Genomic DNA, 13095 nt, shown 5'->3' with positions numbered 1-13095 from the left:
TTTTTGGTTTTTTGAGACAAGGTTTCTCTGTGTAGCCCTGGCTTTGCGCGCTCTCTCTTTCTTTCTTTCTTTCTTTCTTTCTTTCTTTCTTTCTTTCTTTCTTTCTTGTTTTCTTGTTTTCTTTTTCTTCTTTTTTCCCCTTTTTCTCTTTCTTTCTCTCTTGTTCTCTTTCTTTCTTTCTTTCTCTCTTTCTTTCACAAACCATCTGTATTGATTCTCTGGGAATTTCACATTATACACCCCTATCAGACTCACTTCCCAGTCCTTCCACGCCCCTCACCCTTTTGACCCCCCCCAAAGAAAAGTAAAAATAAAAATATGAAAAATAAAAATTAAAAAAAGGGCCCAATTTGCGTTGTGTGGAGCATGGTCAAACTCTCAGTAGTCTACCCCTTAGAACTGAGTCCTTCCTCTCCCACACCCACCAGAAGGAATCAGCTGTGGAGAGCCATACTTCAGCATCCCCATACTTCAGTGTCCGTATCACAGTTTTTAAAAAACTTTATTTATTTTATTCATATGAGTACACTGTCACTGTCTTCAGACACACCAGAAGAGGGCATCAGATCCTATGGTTGTGAGCCACCATGTGGTTGCTAGGAATTGAACTCAGGACCTCTGGAAGAGCAGTCGGTCCTCTTAACTGCTGAGCCATCTCTCCAGCCCGCCCCACCCCAATCACACTTTTAAGAGTTCATTTTGGTGGCTTTCTATCTTGGCTGTTACTTTTTTTGGGGAGAAAGGGCTTGAAATGGGCATATGGGTTTTCATGGAAGCCTTTCGTGCTCCTCCCTCTCAACTATGCTTAGCATAGTTTCCTAATGTGTTAGCTGGCTGTGTGGGCCACTGTGATAAACCTGATCCTCACCACAAAATTCCAGCTAGTCATCCCTCCACCAACCCCACCCATGACTAAGGGATTGAAAGGCAGCTGCAAAGTCCCCTGATGCTGCTCACTTGATGCTGTTCGTCCTCGTGTCTCCTTGCCCACTTGGATGAACCTGTTCCTTGTGTCCTGTGGTGGTTTGAATGAGAAGAATGGCCTCTGTAGGCTCATGTATTTGAAGACTTGGAGTTGGTGGAACTGCTTGGGAAGGATTAGGAGGTGTGGCCTTGTTAGAGGAGAGGTGTATCACTAGGGGCAGGCTTGGAGGTTTCAAAAGCCCACCCAGTACGTTTCCTGATAGCTCTCTTGAGAGTCCTCAGCTGCTGTTCAGGCACGAAGCCCGCCTGCCCGCATGATGGCTATGGACTCCTAACTCTCTGGAACCATGGGTGCCAAATTAAAAGCTTCCTTTGATAAGCTACTGTGGTCGTGGTGCTTTACCACTGAAATAGACTGGTAACTAAGCAGACCCCTGAGTGGTGCCTGCAAACACAATAACACTAGTGCCACATGCCTCTCTTAAGGATGTGCTGTGTTGGAGAGATCCCTAAAGGTCCCCTCCCAGGGCTGGTTGGTTTTGGTGTGGGTCTGTAATCCTGAGACAGGAGGATGATCAAGAGCTTAGGGCTAGTCTGGGCTGCCTAATGAGTTTAAAGCTATCCTAAGCTGTATGAGACATTATTTCAGAAAACCAAGAAACAAGCAAGAAAATAATCCAGTCCTCCCTTCCCCAAATCTATAGTAGCACAGCCAGCTTCCCCTTCTCTGTAACACTCCAGCACCTCCACTCTGTGTGCTTTCCTCAACACGTCGCTCCTTGCAGCACAAATACTGAAAGATAAAATTCATCTCAGGGCTGGAGCGTTGGCTCAGCAGTTAAGAGCGCTGGCTGCTCTTCCAGAGGACCTGGGTTTGACCCACAGCACCCACATGGCAGCTCTCTGGACCTCTGGTCCCAAGGGATACAGTACCCTATTTTGGCTGCCAGGGGCATTGTAGGCATATGGTATATACATACTAACACAGGCAAAGCATCTGAACACACACAAAAAATAATACAATTTCTGGTTTCTTGAAGAAAAAGTTTCATAGGCAGAGTTATGATCCCCAACGATGTCCATATTCTGATCTTTACAGACTGTGAGCATGCTTGTCTTTGTTAGGGCTACGATTGCAGTGATGAAGCATCGTGACCAATGCAGCTTGACTTGGAAAGAGTTTAAAATAATAGTTCATCATCAAAAGCATTGAGGGCAGGTACTGAAGCAGGACAGGAACCTGGAGACAGGAGCTGATACAGAGACCATGGAGGGGTGCTTCCTACTGGCTTTTTCACCATAGCTTGCTCAGCCTGCTTTCTTACAGAACCCAGGACCAGCCCAGGGGTGGCCCCACCCACAATGGGCGGGGCCTCCCCATCAATCAGTAATTAGTAAAATGCCCTTCAGGTTTGCGTGCAGCCTGAACGAGTGGAGGTCTTTTCTCAGCTGAGGTTCCCTCCTCTTAGATGGCTCCAGCCTGTGTCAGGTTGACATAAAATTACCCAGTGTCACTTTATATGGAAACTGGGACTTGCAGATGGAATGTAAAGAGAGGGAGGACATCGGGCAGCTGAGAAGGACCAGTGACATAGAATAGTGTTACAGAAGAGGCAGGCAAGCCAGCGTTTTTTGAGAGAGGATGTTCAGATTGGAGAGAACCTATGTACTAAGCTGTTAGCTTTGATGGTGGAGGACAGGGTCTCAAGCCAAGGACTGGAAGCCGCTAGCTCAGTGACTTACTGGAGATCAGTCCCAGGCTGACTTTTATGGTTGCTGGGACATGTTTAGAATTCATGGCAGAGTTCATGATGCCTGTCAACACAAGTCAACAGAGATGGAAGATGCAGGGGTTGGGGGGATGGCTCATCACTTAAGAATGTGTACTGCTCTTGCAGAGGACCCAAATTCTGTTGCCAGTTGTTACAAGATGAGGCAGACAAGCTAGATTTAAACTTCTGAACTCTAGAACTGGTGAGGGGCAGGAGGTATGGTTACAGTTACTTCTGTATTCCATGATATGGTTGCAGGGGCTGAAAGATGGCTCAGTGGTTAAGAGCTGTATATTTTCTATCTTCTTAGTATGTAAAAATGCCCTCTTATTTTTGTGTGTGTGTATATTTTGTTTGTTGATTTTTGTTTTTCGAGACAGGGTTTCTCTATGTGTAGCTCTGGCTGTCCTGGAACTCTGTAGATCAGGCTGGCCTCGAACTCAGAAATCCACCTGCCTCTGCCTCCCAAGTGCTGGGACTAAAGGCGTGTGCCACCACTGCCCGGTGAGACTTTGAATTTTAAAAGACTGAGTTTTAAGAGAGATTGGCTATTTTAAAGGGACTTGAAAATGTAATGTATTTGAATTTGTAAAAACCATGGGATTTTTAAAATTACTGAACAAGAAAGGAAGAGCTGTGGCTTTAATGATGTGTGTGCCATGTTGACAAGGGATCGGTTGTAAGGATGATTTTGTGTCAGATAAGTTAGTCATCAGAGAGAGAAGCCTCAGTTGAGGAAATGCCTCCATGAGATCCAACTGTAAGGCATTTTCTCAATTACCGATCAGTGGGAGAGGGCCCAGCCCGTGGTGAGTGATACCAAGCCTGGGCAGGTGGTCCTGGGTTCTATAAGAAAGCAGGCTGATTAGGTCACGTGAAGGAAGCCGCACCCATCCATGGCCTCTGCATCAGTTCCTACCTCCAAGTTCCTGTCCTGTGTGAGTTCCTGTTGTGATTTCTTTTGGTGATGAACAAATAGTACCGTGGAAATGTAAGCTAAATAAACCTTTCCCTCTGACCAAGCCAGCTCAGTCAGGGTCTTGAGTGAGGGAGTGAGGATGGAAAAGAAAAAGACAATTAGACAACACTATAACATGAGTCCAGCCAGTGCTAAGGCTGAAGCAGCTTTATTTTTTTTCTGGCCTGCTTTTATATCATTCTAGCTACATGCAAAGAATAGGATCAGTCGTAGGGCATTAACAGAGTAGTCAAGGAACAAAGCATTTTCTTTTCTTTTTTAAGTTTTATTTATTTGCCGGGCGGTGGTGGCGCACGCCTTTAATCCCAGCACTTGGGAGGCAGAGGCAGGCGGTCTAGCGTGCGATTCTCTTCTTGCTGCCTGCAGATCTGGATGTAGAACTCTCAGCTCCTTCTCCAGCACCATGTCAACCTGCACATCTCCATGTTTCCCACCATCATGAAAATAAAATAAACCTCTGAAACTGTGAGCCGGCCTGTATTTGTTAGGGTTTTGGAGGAACATGGAGAGCTTTGGGGGCTGCTTCTAGGAATTTAGAATTTGTTCTTTAGGGCTGGAGAAATGGCTCAGCAGTTAAGAGCACTGACTGCTCTTCCAGAGATCCTGAGTTCAATTCCCTGCAACCACATGTAATGGCTCACAGCCATCTGTAATGGGATCTGATGCCCTCTTCTGATGTGTCTGAAGACAGATACAGTGTAATCATATAAATAAAATAAATAAATCTTTGTTTTTGTTTTCGAGACAGGGTTTCTTTGTGTAGCCCTGGCTGTCCTGGAACTCACTCTGTAGACCAGGCTGGCCTCGAATTCGGAAATCCACCTGCCTCTGCCTCCCAAGTGCTGGGATTAAAGGCGTGCACCACCACTGCCCTGCTTGAGTTTCTTTTCTTCATCTAATGGGAGGGAGGGGGCTTGGGACTGATGGCCACAAATCTATGGAAACCTTTGTTTTCTTGTTTTGGTTTGGTTTTTGGTTTTTCGAGACAGGGTTTCTTTGTGTAGCCCTGGCTGTCCTGGAACTCACTCTGTAGACCAGACTGGCCTCGAACTCAGAAATCCACCTGTCTCTGCTTCCCAAGTGCTGGGACTAAAGGCGTGCGCCACCACCTCTATTGAAACCTTTGAACGAGCTGCACAGGGTTGCTTCTCCTTTTGGATGCAGGATGACCCCAGCATGCTGGAATAATAAATTCCTCTTGCTGTTGCAACATCTCCCAGCTCTGCATTGTTCACTCAGGGGGGGGTCTCCAGCAAACTAAGGCTCAGCAGAGTCTTAGGGTTCCTGGGTCCTCATCCAGAGAACCTCTCATCTTCAGGAACAGATGGAGCAGCCCAGTACTTTCTTCTGGCCTGCAGGGTGGGAACAACCAGTATGAAGTTAACTGTGAGGATATCTGAGAGCAAAACGTGTATATGCACATACATGCTATGTACACAAATGCACATATTCGTGTAAAAGGCCACAATTCTCATACAGACCCTTGTAGTCACATAGTCACTCAGGTATCTTATTATACACACAAATGCGCGCACACACACACATAGCTTCTGTTACATGCGTGTCTCAGATTCACCGGTACACTCGAGAACCTGACTAATTTCCACTAAATCTCTTCTAAGAATTTCAGGCATTTGAGGGAGGAGAGCCAGAGACATTTTATCCCATGAGAAGCAGGCTCACTTCACAGGAGCTTTGGGTCTCACACGTGCTGCTCCTGGAACCTGCATACAGACATGGGAGCATCCATGCTCAGGGAGAGATCCTGGAGGCTGGAAGCAGACATACCAGCGGTTGTCCTTGGTGCTGGGTGTCTGGGCCGGCCTGGGTGGTGTAATAGTCTCGGTGTTGGGGTGCGTGGGCTGGCCTCCATGGTGTAATAGTCTCCAACACCTCTCACCTGCAGTATCTCATCCTACCGGTCCTCCAGCCTTTGCTACACCACAGAAGGTCACTATGCTGGCCCAATGGCAAGAGTTTCAGCTTGACTTTTGACCCCCCACTTCCAACACAGCACGCCCAGACCTCCTTTTTTCTTACCCGAATTATGAGCAGGTAAGTCCAGGAAACACAAGTCCTATGACTATGCCAGATGAAAGAAACACAAGGACATGCAGGGTGATCGCTTGAGGTCCACATCTTCTGCTAACACATCCTCCTGTTGTGGGCGTCATGGTGAGCTGAAGAGGCTCTGGGAAGGGAAAAGAAAGATGGAGGGCCCTGGCTCTGCTCAGGGACTCCAGAAGGACTTCTGCTTTCCTTGGCAATAGGCTCTGTGCTCCTGTTCTCTCCTTACCCCATCTCAGGGTGTGGGGCTCAGGCAGCCCCTCATGCTCCACACGGCATGTGTATCTCTGCTCCTCCCCAGAAGGCACCACCACAGATGCCCACTTCTGGAAGGTTCCATCCCCTGAAGGCCTGGTCTCCACAAACTCCATGTCCTGGGTCAGCTCTTCCCCATTCAACTGCCAGGTCAGGGTGATGTCAGCAGGGTAGAAGCCCAGGGCCCAGCACCTCAGGGTGACATCACCTTCAGGTCTGGGGTGATAGGTCACTATTGTCTGCGGAGGGTCTGCAGTAGACAGACAGACAGATGCTGTTGTCTCCAGTGGAAAAGGTAGAAGTAGGAGACACCGCCGAGTACCCTTGGGACACATTGAGAGACTACAGAGGTAGCAGGTGACCACTGACATCTGCTGTGGGAAGCTACCCCCAGCACACTGGACCCGCCCAGGTAGCCTACATTCCTACAGGAGCCCCCCAACTACAGAGTGAGCTCTCGCCCTGCTGGCCACAGGGAGGAGGGCTGGGCTTGGAGGGGGTGTCATTACCAGTTCGGGTAAAGTTCTTTCCTCCCATGGTTAAGTATTTCTGCAGCCATAGGATGCACTCCTTCTCCAAGTAGGTCTTCTCTCTCTCCAGCCAGTACTCATTGTTTTCCCACTTGCGCTTGGTGTAACCAGCAATGAAGGTGGCTGCTGTATATTGCATTGAGTCCAAATCCAATGTCAGGTAATCCCTGCCATCGTAGCCATATTGCCAGTGTCCTGTGGTCCTGTTGTCCCGAATCTCACAGCCGTATGTGAACTGGAGGGTGTGAGGGCCTAGAAGCCCCCGGGACAGGCATGTCAGTGACCACAGATGTATTTCCCAGGCCTCTCCAGCCTGGTCCCTGCTGCCCTACCACTGCTTCCCAGATTCCTGAGATTCTCCATAGAGGATAGATGTTCACACTCTAGATAACCTAGTCTGGCTTTCCACTGATGCCTTTGAGGTGCTGTAAGCTCTGTCAGGGGCAAGGCCCAAGATGCTTCAGGTCATAGTAAAACAGCATTGGATAGGCAGCTAGAACTTGGGCTTTGCTGTGTCATCACACAGGTCATTCACCCTCTGTGGCTCTGTTCACTTGTGCACAAGCCTAGAGCATGACCAGAGGACTCTGGTGCACAAAGTCCCAGAGTCCAGGGGTAACCTCCCGGGAGTAGAGTATGGCACACAAGCATGATGGTAAAGGACACACTGTGCTCAATGTTTCTCCTTGAGGTTCTAGAGAATGCAGGCACTGATTTATTGGGTGTAGTGATGCATGCTTGCAATCCCGTACCCGAGGAGGTGCAGGCGGAGGGTCATGCTGAGCTACACAGTGGTGAATCAGAGGCCAGCTTGGGCTGCTTGAATCCCTGTCTTGAAAAGCCCAATGTAACTGATTGTTTGGCTGGCTTAGAGTCTCCTCTGCCCCACGGGTTTCAGGGCCAAACTCTTTAGCCAATGCTTACATCCTCCAACGGGACTGTGTGTGTGTCTTCTTCCACACAGTGAGTTTCTCAAGGTGTGACCACTTACGTGGCCAGTCGTGGCCAGTCTTGTGGAATCTCTGATCGTTTTAGGATCAGCAACCTCATCTATCAATAGTTCCACACTGGCCTAAAGGCCCTTCACAGACTTGTTTCAGTAGTGCTGAGCTCTGTCTCTCTCTCTCTCTCTCTCTCTGACATGCTTTAGCTCAGACTGGCATGGAATTTACTGTGTGTAGCCCAAACTGGCCTTGAGCTTGAGGCAGCCATCCTGCCTCAGCCTTCCCAGTGCTGGATGGAATTACAGTGTGAATCACCATGGCTGTGTTCTGTATTCCTCTTAGATGCATATTGGACCCATCCTCTGGTTTTAGTTAAAGTTTCGTCTCAGTTTTGAAACTGGCTGTCACCGGGTGTCTCTTCTGCTTGCTTCAGTCAGTGATGGCAAATGTTTGTGGGTCTCATTTGGGTTTCAAAGAGGCACAGGCCTCGGGGTCACAAGGGTCTGAGTACCTTCCCATAGAAGTTGTAAACACTTTGAAGACAAATGGTTACTTATGTTTCCTGGTTCCTGCCTCCCAAAAAAGATGCATGCTGTGTGTACACCTGTGACTCATTTGACAGGTGAATGTCAAACAGACCCTGAGCTCTGGGAGCAGATGTGGCCAGCCTGTTCTCAAGGGGCAGTCTGTTAGGGCACTGAGGGATTAGGTGAGGAAGTTAAGTTTTCCTGCCTCCATTTCCAGGCACATACCTGCTTGCTGGTGGGAGCCATATGCTCTCTGACTCTGGGCACCAGAGTAGTTGTAGTATTTCTGAATGTTTCTCAGGCTCAACTGGAAAATCTTCATCCGATTGGTGAAAACCTGGGTCTCATGAGCAAAGTACTGTGGATTTTCCCTCAGCCAGTAAGCACAAGGCTCTGCCTTCATGTTCCTGCTGTCGAAGTGGATGAAGGGCTGGTTATCTACAAAGCCACTGGCAAAAAATGCGGGGACTCCTGGGCCCGGCTCAGTCACGGATGAGTAAGAATAGTGTAGAGAGTGTGATCCTGGGGTGAGAATAGGATTTAGTGTGAGGCGCTGAGTGAGGCCCCGGCTCTGGAAGAGACGGGGTGCGCAGACATAAATGAGAACACTTCATGGCAACCCCACCAGCCAAGAGCCTTGGACTCCACACTGTGCACTGGGATAATTCAGAGAATCAACGTAAGGGGCTGGAGAGATGGCTCGGTGGTTAAGAGCTTTGGTCACTCTTATAGAGGATCTGGGTTCAATTCCCAGCATCCACATTGCCTCTCCCAACCTTTCTACCTCCAGCCCCAGGGGATCTGATGCCTTCTGCCCATCGCCCCCAAAGGTACTTTCTGTGTGTGGTGCACATATGAAGCTGAAACACCTTGTTCTCCCCATATCAGAGTTTTGACTTTGTTTTTAGTTAGTTAAAGAAGTTAAGGATACAAAGTAACGGGTTTCATCTTAGCATATTTGTACACATGTGTATTATGCTTGGGTACAGGGTCACTTTGTATTCTAAGTGCTGGGGTGTGTGTGGTTGAACTCAGGGCTCTGCATGCTGGACAGCTACTCTCCCACTGACCCAAGCCTTTTTTTCTTTTTGTAAAGATTATTTTAGGGATCCAAGTTTAGTTCTCATACCCACATGGCTGTTAACAACCCTCTGTAACTCTAGTCTCAGGGTATCTGATGCCCTCTTCTGACTCGTGCAGGTACTTAATGTATGTTATGTACACACACACACACACACACACACACACACACACACACACACACACGGAGCACACACACACGGAGGCCAGGAGACGGTTTCTGATCCCTGGAAGTAGAGTTATGGGTGGTTGTACTGAGCTTCTCCCTTTGCGAGAGCAGTATGTATCCTTTGCTAGTGAAGCACCTCCACAGCCTCTGCTTTAGACTTTGTTACTATTTGAACCACCTCTGTAGCCTCTGCCATTAGACTGTTACCATTAGGACCACCTCTGTAGCCTTTGCCATTAGACTTTGTTACCATTTGAACCACTTCTGCAGCCTCTGCTATTAGACTTTATACCTTGTGCTTCCCCCCCTGCCCCCACCACTGCTCATCCTATGCTCCTGCCCCTTCTCCATCTGCTTCCGTTTCTTTCCTAGTTAAACCCGGCTCTGCTGCTTCTGTTTTATCACATGTTCCATATCACCTGCTTCCTTTATGATCTCTTCCATGTTTCCATCTTGTTTTACAGTCCTCCCATATATTTAAAAGCACATATACACATGTGTGTATAATTTTATGTTTGTTTTTAAATGTTTATTTTTGAGACAGGGGCTCATGTAGCTGAGGCTGGCCTTGAACTTCTGATCTTTATGCCTCCACCTCCCAAATGCTGGGATTACAGGTGTGCACCATCATACCCAGCACAAAAATAGTAATGATAATAATAATAATTATTATTATTATTTTAAACGGGAGTTCCAGAGATGAGAAATATATTTGTCTTTCTGAGGCTTGCTTCTTAGTGTACTGATTTCAGTTGTATCCATCTCTCACAATGTCATAATTACATTTTGCTTAAAAATGGCATGAAATTTCATTTTATAGTCAAGTAAGATTTCATGGAATTGTATCAAATTCTTATATGTATTTGAACTGCATCTTGTTGTTGTTGTTTGGTTTTTCGAGACAGGGTTTCTCTGTGTAGCCTTGGCTCTCCTGGAACTCACTCTGTAGAACAGGTTGGCCTTGACTCACAGAGATCTGCCTGCCTTCCAAGGCCTAGGCACCATCTCCTGGCTTTGCTTTTTCTTTATCTGATTTTCTGTGAATACACACCCAGGCAGGATTTCCAGGTTGTGTGTGTTTCCTGTGGGTGTTTTCTGTTGTGAGAGTTTCCTGTTGTGAGAGTTTCCTGTTGTGAGATGTCATACCCACCTCCATTTCAGCTGCTTTAGAAGAGAGCTGGTAGGAAGCCTGGGCTTCTCCCCTTTAACATTCTACAACCCAAAGCCTCAGAAGTCTCCTAGAGGCTCCTAAGGTGCACTGGTAGGGTCTGGGAACCACAGCCAGAAGCCCCTGTATCCCAATCTGTCTCTCTCTAAAGTTTCTATTTCACTGTGGTAGGCAGGATCGACCCCAATACCTGGACAGGTAGTCTACCTGCTGAGCTCATCTTGGGCTCTAGTTTCTCTCTTTGTTTTGTTTTTAAGATTTATTTTATTTATTTGAGTACACTGTCATACCAGAAGAGGGCATCAGATCCCATTACAGATGGTTGTGAGCCACCTATGTGATTGCTGGGAATTGAACTCAGGACCTCTGGAAGAGCAGTCAGTGCTCTTAACCACTGAGCCATCTCTCCTTGTTTTTTTATTTTTCATTTTTTTTTAAAGGCATCCTTTCCTTCCCAGAACCTGCGACCTTCACATCTCCACCTACCTGTCACCTTGATGCTTCCTATGCATCCTAGGCCTTCTGCCTAGGATGGTCTTTCTTATGCACCTTCCCAAGGGAACCCACAAGTCCGTAAACACATCTGCTATCTGATAAGGCCCCCCAGCACAAGACAGGAATTAGAGACCTAGAGAACCACAGGAGAGTCACATAAATAGAATCCTATCTCAAGAATAATTATTAATAATAATGATGATGATGACTGTAGAGAGGTCATCTTGTGTATTGTATGGATGCCTTACCTGTCAACTTAAAAGCTTATGGCTTAAGCAGGAAATAAGAGGTGGAACATGAGGAGGAGAAAGAATTCTGGGAGAGAAGGAGTGGGGAGAAGAGCCTGAAAAAAAGGTGAGGAGACAGACACATGGACACATGGTACCTGAGCACAGGTAACCAGCCACATGGCAGCTTAAAATAAATGTGTACTGTTAGTTATAATCTAGTCAGAATAGAGTCTAGCTATATGGCCAAGGTATCTGTAAATATAATTTGAGTCTGAGTCTTATTTCTGTGAGCCTGGGGCTGGCAGGAAGAATCCAAACTTAACTTTAACAAATGATAATGCCATGGAGACAGACTGCTCAGCCAGTAAGGGCACCTGATGCCACCATATGGTGGAAGGAGACCTGACCCAATTTAGGTTGTCCTCTGACCTACACATCTGGGCTGTAGTATGGGTTGCAGGCTACATACATGAGCACACACAAACATGCATATGAATAAATTTACACTGCAGTGTACACAGTGTATACTTTATAAGTAAACATGCAGTTCGCAGAAGTAGGAAGGTTAGTGGGGAGACAGCTCAGCTGTTAAGAGCACTCACTGCTCTTCCAGAAGACCGTGGTGTACTCCACCATCTGGAGGGGACCTCATGCCTCTTTTGACCTCTGGCATGTATGCACACATACAAGCAAATACTCAAAACCACATTAGAATGTAAGGAAAGGGGTGGTGCATGCCTTCAATCCCAACTCCTGTGAGTTCAAGGCCAGCCTGGTCTACACAGGGAGTTCGAAGACAGCCAGAGCTACTAAGTGACACTTAGTCTTAATTGGCCCAAAGTTCCCGGTTAGAGGTTTTCCTTAAATTTACCCAGCCCACCTCCCCACACTACTTACGGGCTCCGCCGTCCTGGGGGAGGCTCAGGACCCAGAAGATAAGAGCCCACATGGATGGTGTCAGGACTAAGTTTTAAGTCTTCCCTGTCCTGACAAACTAGATTTTAGAGAAATGAAACTACTTACAGGAACCAGTCACTGAAAGCAATGTGGGCGGAGTGTGTTTTCAACGGATAAGGGCTAAGGGCGAATCCAGTAAGAGCTTGGGGTGCTGCTTTTTCAGGGATTCCCGCAGAGCTCTCCACTAGGATGAGGGCTTTCTTTTGTGGATGTGGATCTGCTGGCTCCAGCCCCCTACGGGGCTTGCGCCCTCTGTGTGAGATTCCTGGTATTTTGCCAGCAGCTCAGCTTGTTTATTTTTGAACGGACTGAAGAGCTCTGGCACTTTCCTGCAGCCCGCCAGCCACACCCCCTGCCCCGATGTTGGAGGGAAGTGGTGGTCAAAGCTACATTTGCACTTCTATACTTCTTGGTTGTTAACTAACTTGCATTTTCGTTTACCTGCGTTCATTTTAGTGGATTACCTAAAGCATCAAGGGCTCCCAGACAAGGCATCCACTGTTCTAGCTTAGTGTGCTGGATGCTTTCTTTCTCCTTCTTACTAGGTACTTTTTGTTTTAAAACGATTTTATTTTATATTTTCTTTTTTTGTTGTTGTTTTGTTTTTCGAGACAGGGTTTCTCTGAGTAGCCCTGGCTGTTCTGGAACTCACTCTGTAGACCAGGCTGGCCTCAAACTCAGAAATCTGCCTGCCTCTGCCTCCCAAGTGCTGGGATTAAAGGTGTGTGCCACCACTGCCCGGCTTATATTTTCTTTTAGAAAAAAAGAATTATTATTATAATTTTTTTTTGTTTTTTTTTGAGACAGGGTTTCTCTGTGCAGCCCTGGCTGTCCTGGAACTCACTCTGTAGACTAGGCTAGCCTCGAACTCTCGAACTCAGAGATCCACCTGCCTCTGCCTCCCAAGTGCTGGGATTAAAGGCATGCGCCACCACCGCCCAGCAAATTGTTTTATTTTTAATTTGTGTGTGTGTGTGTGTTAGTCTTACGTTTTTCAT

The 13095-nt window shown here is 47.2% G+C and overlaps 1 protein-coding gene and 1 long non-coding RNA gene across 2 annotated transcripts in view; one reads left to right on the top strand and one right to left on the bottom strand.

Moving 5' to 3' along the window:
- The window catches only part of LOC114638102, a 29982-nt gene that overhangs the window by 6695 nt on the left and 10192 nt on the right, over positions 1-13095 (top strand). The gene's annotated exons all lie outside the window — the stretch shown is intronic.
- LOC114638097 (class I histocompatibility antigen, Non-RT1.A alpha-1 chain-like) lies at positions 4687-12159 on the bottom strand. Its single transcript, XM_028786461.1, has 6 exons — positions 12038-12159; positions 8224-8520; positions 6507-6779; positions 5972-6247; positions 5716-5866; positions 4687-5027 (listed from the first exon to the last, which is right to left on the bottom strand). The coding sequence occupies exons 1-5, from the start codon at positions 12087-12089 to the stop codon at positions 5721-5723; spliced, it is 1044 nt and encodes a 347-aa protein (XP_028642294.1). The 5' UTR covers positions 12090-12159; the 3' UTR covers positions 4687-5027; positions 5716-5720.

Source organism: Grammomys surdaster, unplaced genomic scaffold (genome assembly GCF_004785775.1).
Source record: "Grammomys surdaster isolate TR1022 unplaced genomic scaffold, NIH_TR_1.0 125504, whole genome shotgun sequence".
Taxonomy (NCBI): domain Eukaryota; kingdom Metazoa; phylum Chordata; class Mammalia; order Rodentia; family Muridae; genus Grammomys; species Grammomys surdaster.
Note: the sequence above shows the minus strand (reverse complement) of the source record. Positions and strands in the feature narration are given on the sequence as shown.

Excerpts from the sequence above, each read along its gene's own strand:
- LOC114638097 (XM_028786461.1), bottom strand. The coding sequence starts at position 12,089 with ATGTGGGCTCTTATCTTCTGGGTCCTGAGCCTCCCCCAGGACGGCGGA. Across the intron at positions 6,248-6,506 it reads AAAGAACTTTACCCGAACTG|ACCCTCCGCAGACAATAGTG; the intron begins GTAATGACACCC and ends TGTCTACTGCAG. Across the intron at positions 5,867-5,971 it reads GCCCCACACCCTGAGATGGG|AGCCTCTTCAGCTCACCATG; the intron begins GTAAGGAGAGAA and ends TTCCCTTCCCAG.